The sequence below is a fragment of the Eschscholzia californica genome, unplaced genomic scaffold, assembly GCF_041429995.1.
Source record: "Eschscholzia californica isolate CP2 unplaced genomic scaffold, dmEscCali1.0.p SCAF_4, whole genome shotgun sequence".
In the NCBI taxonomy this organism is placed as follows: domain Eukaryota; kingdom Viridiplantae; phylum Streptophyta; class Magnoliopsida; order Ranunculales; family Papaveraceae; genus Eschscholzia; species Eschscholzia californica.
The window spans coordinates 8681726-8691809 of NW_028238461.1; the positions used below are offsets into that span (position 1 = coordinate 8681726).

The window sequence follows — 10084 nt, forward strand, 5'->3', positions numbered from 1 at the left end:
GCAGAGGAGCTCAATCTAGTAGCTTATATAGCAGTGGGGGATACGAGGGTTTTATTGGACTTGATTTCGGCTGTAGACCCGGAGATCCATTGGAGACTCTCAAACGAGATCATCGATCTTAGAACGCGTGCGCGTCATCTACGAGTAACTCTCTCTCTCATTTCCCACGTCGCAACAATCAGGCAGGTGTGCTGCTGGCTTCTTTGACCTAGATCCATTCGTTAGCCCTTGTGATTTAGTTCTTCATTGTTGTTAACTAGTGTTGCATTTCAGTCCTTGTCGTCCGTGTTGGACTAAACAGTGTAACCGTTATGTTTTATTGTAATTTGCTTTTACTCAAAAAAAAAAGAAGGAGAAGCTATTAATAGAAAAATGAAGAAATATAGAAAGAGAAGGCAAAGACAACCAATATCCGTGCAAACTTAAAATATATATGATCCATTTGAAAATGTTGAACTAACCTTTTGTCAAGAACCAAAATTAACGTTAGTCAACTCATTAGATGATCGAACGATTGAACATTTCATATTTATTTTTATTGAATGAAAATCAGCCCATTTTCTACCTTGTGTGCGATGGAAATAGACAACTACAAAATAAATGTCTATTTATTGTATTTTATTTTTATGTGTCCAAAATCTTTTATTTTAAAATTCGAATGACTCTATCACACTTTTTTTCTTCTTTTGTCTTTTGCAAATTTAATGGAATAATTTTACCCTATAATCTTAAAAGCTAACTTTAGACTAATATTTTATTAAAAGAAGGTATACAAAAATATTGCTTTACAAAATCCAAAAACTACTCCACTATTAAAATTTATAAAGGATCAAGGTTCAAACATAAAAAAGTCAATCCCTCCATTTATTTTGAAATTTATATTTAAATTCAACATCTAAATTTTATTTATCAAATATCTTATTCCAACTATCGTTCTCTTACTCAAAAGTACAAAAAGACGTTAAGGAAAAACCTCTCTCTCTCGAATTGGCTTCGTACTTACTATTAGGTATAGTTTTTCTTAATGTCGCGTTATTTAGAAACTAGACAAACGTTTTGTTAGGTCTTTCAAGTCTAATTTAATTAGAAGGAAAATAATATTATTGTCTGATTAGTCTCTCAACTGAATCCCGTGCTGGTGAAGTAGAGAAAGTGTTTAACTTTCTCTCTCTAGATCTTAACGGCCACATCACCCAGTAAACACTTTTCTCTCTAAATCTTGACCAGCCACGTCACTCAATCGGGATTCAGCTGAGAGAGTGGTCGGGCATAGCATGAGGGTTGTATTTTTTTTTTTTTTTTTTGTTAAGGTGCATGAGGGTTGTAATTAGACACTGTAAACAAGTAAAAACATTGGTTTGTATAGTAAAAAGAACCCCAAGAAGAATAATAAGCAGAGTTAGGTGCGTGTTAGTTATCCGATCTCTCTCTCTCTCTCAGAACCCCCAGAGGAAATCTTCCCTTCCTCGTTCGGAAGAGCCATCCATCCTATCTGGAAAATTACAAAACCCTAAGAGAGAGAAAGTTAGACCACTCAATTTCGTTAGGTATAGTGGTAGAATCGGGAGAATTTCATCAGAATGAAGAGTCTATTCAAGTCGAAACCAAAAACACCCGCAGAGGTTGTTCGTCAAACTCGGGAGCTTCTCATCTTCGTTGATGCTAATTCCACTACCCGTGAAACTAAGCGTGAAGAAAAGGTCTATACTTTTTTCTATTCATATATAGATCTCTTTTATTTTTCTTAATTATCTACAATTCTACCAGTTAATTTCACTTTTAAACTTTTTTATCAGTTAATCGGTTTTTGATTTCAATATTTTTCTGCTGATTTTTGTTGTGAAATCAATGGAAAAGTTACAAAGTTTGATTCTTTATATGAAATTGGAGTTTGGGTATGTGTTTTTTTGGTAGAAAACAGTTGCGATTATGAATTTTGACGATTTTTTTGTGTTAAATTGAGAGACTGGAAAATATTTTAGATATTATTTGCTTCTTTGTTCTACTTTTGATTTTCAAGGGGATTCTGAAAAATTCAATATATGTTGTTAATGTTGAAGCCCATGAATAGTGGTGCCTATTGTCGATTTTTTTATTACCTGATGGTCTCTTTGCCATCATTTTACATACCAAGTAATGATTTCTTGTAATACGATTACTTTTTCATGCTTCCTTTCTTGTTTGTTAAGATGAAGATTTTAAAAATAGGTGGTAGGGGTGTGACACTACATCCATGCGTGCAAAGTCAAATTGAGTCAGTGTTTAATGAAAATAGAAACAGCGATTGCAGTTTTGATACCGAAATGGGATAGTAGGTGCTTGTTTATAGTACGTTAGTAAGAATTCAATTTTTTATGTGAATTGGATTCATACTGCTGGACTCCATCGATAACGCGCACATGAAAGATCTCGGAGATCAGGATCCTCCATGTAAGCGTAGGTCAACGACTTGCCGTTTTGGAACTTAATCGCATAACTTCCTTTCTTGATCCAACTGACAAATCCGTAGTCCAATGACTTCTACCTCCCTCTTGCCCAAATGAAATGGATCTATCCACTCTAGAATTCAAATTTAGTCAGAGCGTAGCATAGCCATATTCATCGAGGGTGGGGGGTCGAATTTTGTTATAAAACTACCCCCCTTATTAAGGAAGGAGTTCGGGAAACCATCAGGCCTCACTCATAGAGCTCTTCTGATCTTCTAAATAAGCACTTCTTTGATTTTCAAAAATTAAAGTAGGAAAGGTAATCGTAGTAAGAACGTTGATGAGTTAGAACCATCTCCCATTGTTTGGTTAGCTCCAGTTTTTGCTTTTCATCAGTTGGCAAATCAACTCGGAAGATATGGTGATGAATAAAAGAGAAGTTTTTAAATATCATATTGAATAGTTCAATTATTTGTTTCCTTGTTTTACCTTCTTAGGTTTTGTACTTCTTAGTCGTAGTGCTTTTGCTGCAACCAGCTTAAAGTGTTTTTCTGTTTTGATATGTTTCTTGAGACTTGAGACAGATTGTTCACGACTCTAGCTGTACAAAATGCACCTTATTAGTTCAGTAGAGCTACCCTGAGTGCTAATCTGTTAATTATGTCTTTTTTAGATTTTCTTATTTCAATGCTTTGACCTTCTTCCAGATGGCAGAGTTAAGTAAACTGCTCCGGGAGCTGAAGTGTATTCTCTATGGAAATAGTGAAACAGAGCCTGTTGCAGAAGCTTGTACGCAGCTTACGCAGGAATTTTTTAGAGCAAACACACTTCGTATGCTTATTGTTTGTCTACCAAAACTGAACTTGGAGGTAAGGATGAAGGGGCAGCGGCTTTGGTTGATTGCACCAGCTAATACACTTATTATATTTAGGATGTGGTGATTGCCCTGAGGATCTAGGGTTGTTTTAAGTTGGAATGTTCTACTTTGAAGCTTTCTTGTCTTTCATGATGCATATGAGGATAACAATCATCTTTTGTAGGCCCGAAAAGATGCAACTCAAGTGGTTGCAAATTTGCAAAGGCAACTGGTTCAGTTCAAGTTGATTGCTTGTGATTATTTGGAGGCAAACAAGGATCTTATGGATATTCTGATATCAGGGTATGCTACTTGGAAGTTGAGATCTTTTGTTATCTAAAATTTCCCATTTTGTGCTGGTTAAGTTATTGAACTTCTTAGTTGATTCTAATATTGTTGTTTCTAAAATCTTCCTTTATTTGCTACTCTTACTCTAAATTTTGGAACTTTTTTTTTGGCTTCGGGATCACACTTTAAGATGAGAAAATATACATCGGGATAGTGTGAATTTTCAACGAAAAACTTCAACCGTGATTACTGACGAAGTAAAAGTTTCTTTTGTTTGTCTTTCAAATTAGTTAAAAAAACAAATGAAGGCGACCTCATTCTTCATGTGCTCTAAGATGTTTGTTGTAAATGTGAAGGGAGATAATGGAATTTTGTACTTGGATTTTAATTTACTATTAGATGCGGCCATTGAATTTTTAAAATAAACATTAAATTGACTTTTAGCAATATTGGAGGCTTCCATTCAGCTTATTGTTCTTGATGGATTATTTATACGTGTATGCCGATATTATTTATTTATTTATTTGTATTACTTCTTCTCTTTCTGTAGGTATGAAGACACTGACCTTGCTTTACACTATGGGGCAATGTTAAGGGAGTGCATACGCCACCAGACAATTGCTAGGTACCATTATCATTGGGTTTTGATAGTTGAACTAATGAGTCCAAAGTTCCAAGGCCTTATGGTCCAATAACTTAACTCAAAATTAACTCTAGACCCATTGCTTTACAAATTCTTCTGATCATTGTGCATATGTTAAAGGCAAGGTTAAGGTTGTCAACAACTAAAAGGAAAACTGAGGGTAGACTGTAAATGAGTCTAAACTAGGAGGCAGGTCGACCACATTATATATATATATATATATATATATAGTCTCACACACAACCACTAGGTGTAACCCGTACCTATTCAAGTGAAGACTGAAGAAATATAAAAAAAGAACTAAAATTTAAATTAGGAGAGAAAATTAGAGAAAGAGAGAGATTTTAGGAGCACGCATCATATAGTAACCCAAGTAGCTTGAAGCGGTTAGGTGGGACAATATCTCCACATTGTTTCTCATCGCATGATTTCCTCTCATAATGTGTGATCTCAACTATCAAATGTTGATAAATAACCCATCCAAATTTTAGTAGCAGAGATGGATAGTTAATTTAGAAAGAGGTAACCATGGAGAAAAAGAAAATAGTGGGAGAAAATGGTGGGAAGTTACCCAATACGAGGAAGAGAGATAGATTACTAAGTAGGGTGGGAGATAACCGTGAAAGGTGGGAGATAACCGTGAAAGGTGGAAGAGAGATAAGTTATTAAAGATCATGAAGAGATCAGAGATGAAAATATAAGGGATGCCTATATTAGAAGATAAATCAGATGATTCCCCAAAAAAGTTCGTCCTGTTTTATGTAAGGATATATGTACATAGTTATGTACAGCTCATATAGAATTCGGCTGTTAGCGTGGTATATATTTTAAACAAAAGATAGGTTCTAGTTCGATAAAGTATAGGTATGTGACTGACCAAACTCCAAAGCTCACTATGGTTACTAAAGGAGCTAATATGTAAGAACTAAGAATTAACAAATAAAGACTTTTAAAGTCGTGGCAGGCTTCAAAACAACATAGGTCAAATTGGTTCTTAAGCTTAAGTGAAAATTGAGGCAGATGCTTTTACTATAGTGAAGGTACAAAAAAACATTTGGTTCATCTGCTTTTTTACTGTCATGTAATGTATAAGCCTCGTCAAAATTTAGGAACTTTCATTTATGACGAACCAAATAAGTTCAGTCTAGTAGAATTATATGGTAATAGGTCAATGAAACGTCTACTCATACTAATTTTTCACTCATCCCGTTGTTCATTCTTCTATATTAGAGCACATTAGGTGATAGAAGGCGCAATAAGATATGGGTGCTATTAATAGTTTTCAGAGCAAATTAAGTTACAAAAGGAGGAATGAAACATGCTTTTGGGTTTGCGGAATATGTTTAACATCGATACACACATGTATCTGTTAAAAGGTCGAAATAGTTTGATACAACTAGAGCTATATGCCAATACCTATGACCTATCCAAGAATTATTGCATAAAAGTATATTGTAAACAAGGAATTAAATTTCGAAATATCTCGGTTGAAATTACCGAAATATTTCCATTTCCATGCCTTCCGAAATTTAACCAAGTTTCTCTTAACAATGCCTTGTCATGGAAATACATTTCGAATATTTCTGTCGAAACGATCGAAATATTTCTATTTCCATGTCTACCGAATTTTCCACTTAAACCGAAGTTTCATTCCTTGATTGTAATAGAATGTGTGGCCTTTAAACTTCTAATTGGTGATTGTGGTGCTTACTAAAAACCAAAGCATTTTGCGATTCCTTTACCCAAGAGTGGGACAAAGAAATAATTGGTGACTCTTAACTTGAATAGTATAGTGGAATAAAACAAGGTGATTTTGCGTACTTGCCAGGATTTGTGGAACAGTTGACGAGGATTAAAGTGCCATTTACTTTTCTTGTGGCTAATGTTTGCTTGTATTTAAGGGTGGCCTGTGGGTATGACTGTAGTTTCTGTGCCAATTGATGTATGTAATTGATATACAACAGTTGAGTAGTAAAACCTGCTAGATACACCAGTGGTGGATTGCATCTATTCACATCAGTGTCAGCTCTTCCTTTTTTAGTTTTTGCTGACTATATGTTAAGTTCTCTAATACTGTTTTTGCTTCTCTTTACCCATTTTCCCCTTAGTCAAACAGTTTGTATTTTGGTCGGCTGATTTTATTCACAGGTATGTCTTAGAGTCGGAGCACATGAAGAGGTTTTTCGATTTTATACAGCTTCCAAATTTTGACATCGCCTCAGATGCCTCTGCAACTTTTAAGGTTAACTTTTCTGGATGTATTTCATAATTAATCATTCAAGTTCAAGATATGTTCACTTCCACCCTTTTCTTTTTTGAAAACGTTTCTTAGTTTTTTTTTTTAATTGGTTATCTTTGTCCTTTTACCAAATTCTCTTCTTACAACTTGTGTCGAAATATGGGAACGTTTGTTTTTTAAAACGTGATGTACTGTTTGTTTCTCCAATAATAATTATACTAATGAAGTATTACCAACCTTTAGTGCCCTTTGTAGCAATATTCAGGTTAAAGGGCACTATAATGGTACACTAAAGAATTTTATCCATGTAAAATTTTAAAAATTCTGAATATCCTGTTTTCTCACTTATTGCAGGAGCTTTTGACCAGGCATAAATCTACTGTGGCGGAGTTTCTTACTAAAAACTATGACTGGGTAAGTGCTTGTTTTTTAGTTATTCTTTCAGCAGTTTAATGTGTGTGGCTTGATGACTTGTATTAGTGGTAAGCCTTAACATTTATTATTTCCTCGGTATAAAACTAAAAGTATATTCTAGAGTCTTGAGCTATATTTTTGACACGATGTTTATTTAGTTTCTTTTGTTAGTGTTACAATCTTATGGCAAGTAGGCCATCAAGTAAATTAGTGCCTCAATTCTTTAGGTAGTGTTTTTTTTACAAAATAAAATAAAATCTGCATCTGCATCTGCATCTGCAAATGATTAATGTTTATGTGTATTTTACATATTTACATTAGTTTATCCTATTTTTATCTCTTTAGTAGAATCGTATCTTAAAAATTAAAACAAGTCTTCTTTTCAAATCCAGAAATATTTTATGGCTAAAGGTTTGTATACTTGAGATGGAGTCTTGTTTTAAGATCTAACTCAAGTATACAGATAAATGAGCATAAAAACTCATGCATAACAAAATCGATTCGGATTTTAGATTTTATAAAATAAATGCTAGCTTAGTTTGAGTTGGAGCTGCTTTTTATTCTTTCAGGAGCAAACTAACTTCATGAGAAATGTGTGGTTCCTGTCGGCTCACTAAATCGTTAATCACTGATAGTGTGATGGTTTATTTTTGCATACTACTTATCTTACATTCTTACCTTTGGTTGTTGAGGATTGAAATATATTGCAACATTTTTTTGCCATGTTTTTGCATTTGATATAGTTTTCCCGTCTGGCTATGATATCTTTCAATTTTCAACCATCATTTTCTTGTTCCAGTTTTTTGCCGAGTATAACTCGAAGTTACTGGAATCTTCCAATTACATCACTAGGAGGCAAGGCGTGAAGGTATGACTTTGATATTCCATATTATAATAGTATCAGGGGGATCACGTCTACTAGAGATTGTCATATAACAAAGTGGACCTCGCAGAACGTTGTAAAAGCTTCTGTCTATCATTTATAGTTCCTTAATTTAATCTGGTTATTTTACTGCGAATTTGGTAAAGATATATAATATAAATTAATCATATCTATATTCTATCCTATTGAGTGTGTATACCAGTTTGCTATTTGAAATGACAATGCCTCGTAATCGAGATGTTGAGAAGCCGTCCAACCTTAGGAGAAGTTCTTATTAGTTAGAATTCCCAGATCTATCTGTTTGAGCTAATTCTGCCAAAGAGAATGTTAAAAACTGACCTGAAAGAACATCTATTTGTACTGAAGCATAATCTGTGATCAAAGCAGATATTATGGGTCTCAGTTCTGGTAACTTTTACACCTTAAAGACTCCCTTTTCTGATACCTGTATTTATTTTCAGCTCTTGGGGGACATGTTACTGGATCGTTCCAATTCTGCCGTAATGATGCGGTATGTGAGTTCCAAGGATAACTTGAGGATCTTGATGAACCTTCTCAGAGTATGTCATTAAACCCCAAAAGTTTCTTATACAGTTTACTAGCTAATGAATGTGCATGGTTTGAGTCATTTCCTTGAGCTATTAGCTTATCAGGTCGTGTGTAATAGCATTTCTACGGAAATATGTGGGTTGTAATTTGTAAAGAGATAGGGCTAGTTTCTGCTGTTTCGTTGCAAGTTTATATCCACAGATTGCCCATTAGCTTAAAACAGTGGCAAGAGGTATTGGTTTTTAGCGCTTTCAGTTTCAAGTTCACCGGAATACACTCTTGTGCTTCCCCCACGGAATCAATTCCATGGAACTCGTGCAAATGAATACACTTCCATGAGATACATTTCTATGCCAAGGAAGAGAACCGTAGGTCTAGCTAGATACATGTCAGACTCAAACTCCAGCTGGTCAACAAGTTCTTTCACCAAGAGTCAAATGTCACCTCCTATGACGCACTGCATTTTGTACATCATAAACTTCGTTGAGGTTATAAAGATTTATGTGAGCTGGAAGGCCACGTGCCTTGAACTTAGTCCCCACATGGAAATATTTTATATACCAGGGTTATAAAGTGGCTTATTGCTGAGCCTTTGCATGGCTTGGTACCTAAGTTGGTAAAGGTGGGGAGTACTGAGGTGGTCAGGCAGACCCAAAGAAAATGTGAAAACTAGGCTGAATGGGGCACAATATGCGTGTTACTTGCCTAGTTACATCCTTAGATAATGAATGGAGCACTCGAATCACGGGCTGTCAATCATTTTATTCTGCATTTGGATCTTTATATTGTTAAATTGATTGTCTTCGCAGGAAACAAGCAAGAACATTCAGTTAGAAGCATTTCATGTGTTCAAGGTCAGTATCTTTCTCCGCTCCATTAATTTGTTAAGCAACCCCTTTTTGTTTCAGGTTAAGTGATTCTGGTTCCATTCTTGATCTGTTTTTATGATCTTTTTGGCAGTTGTTTGTTGCTAACCAAAAGAAGACTCCTGAGATTGTAAGCATACTTTTTGCGAATAGAAACAAGCTTCTCCGGTTTTTTGCTGACTTCAAGATGGACAAAGGTAATATGTCGATTTATTTACATTATCAAAGTTAGAAAACAAAACTTTCGTTTTGTTTTTGTTTAGACTTGTATTGGAACTGATCGGCTGCTTATTTTTCTTCTTCTACTTTCCTCAGAGGATGAACAGTTTGAGGCCGACAAAGCTCAAGTTGTGAAGGAGATTGTTGCCCTCAAACCGAAAGAATAGGTAGCTCTGTGGAGAAGCTTAGAAAATAATTTACATATACCGATGAATCTCTTTTTATTTTAGTTGTACATGTCATCAGATTGTTAAATCTCTTGTTTAAGACTAGCATTTGATCTCTCTTTCCCCCTCCAATGCTTCCGGCAAAAGCGCCATATAGGTTTTGGTAAGCAGCATGTAGGTTTAGTCAGATCTATATACAATAGCAGATTCTCATAATGTTTATTCTTGCTTGAGTCAACAATATTCAAAATAAGTACAATGAAACAAAGGTTCATAAAATTATTATTCATGTCAAAAAATTTTAAAGACTAAAGCACTTTTTTGTGTAACTAGATTTTAAATTCTCTCTAAATTTTAAATATATGTTATTCTATCTTGGATTTCAATAGAATTTATATATTTAGAAAGAGTTTTAATTAGGAGGATGAACATCCACCGCTGTTTGGTTAAGCCCATGAGGTCGTGGGATCGAGTTTCGGTGAAAGCAGTTTGTTATCAAAATTTATTTCATGTAATTTAAGCAATATATAAGTA

General features: G+C 34.6%; 1 protein-coding gene across 1 annotated transcript; it reads left to right on the plus strand.

The window, feature by feature from the left end:
• Positions 1-1004: 1004 nt before the first annotated feature.
• On the plus strand, positions 1005-9829 carry LOC147542322 (putative MO25-like protein At5g47540). Its single transcript, XM_086633023.1, has 11 exons — positions 1005-1700; positions 3134-3295; positions 3467-3585; positions 4121-4195; positions 6362-6455; positions 6807-6866; positions 7666-7734; positions 8211-8309; positions 9108-9152; positions 9259-9361; positions 9480-9829. The coding sequence occupies exons 1-11, from the start codon at positions 1581-1583 to the stop codon at positions 9548-9550; spliced, it is 1017 nt and encodes a 338-aa protein (XP_086489149.1). The 5' UTR covers positions 1005-1580; the 3' UTR covers positions 9551-9829.
• Positions 9830-10084: the final 255 nt, after the last annotated feature.

Bases quoted from the DNA above. Each gene is read 5' to 3' on its own strand.
- LOC147542322 (XM_086633023.1), top strand. From the start codon at position 1,581: ATGAAGAGTCTATTCAAGTCGAAACCAAAAACACCCGCAGAGGTTGTT. The intron at 3,296-3,466 runs GTAAGGATGAAG...CATCTTTTGTAG, and splicing joins TACCAAAACTGAACTTGGAG to GCCCGAAAAGATGCAACTCA. The intron at 4,196-6,361 runs GTACCATTATCA...TTTTATTCACAG, and splicing joins CGCCACCAGACAATTGCTAG to GTATGTCTTAGAGTCGGAGC.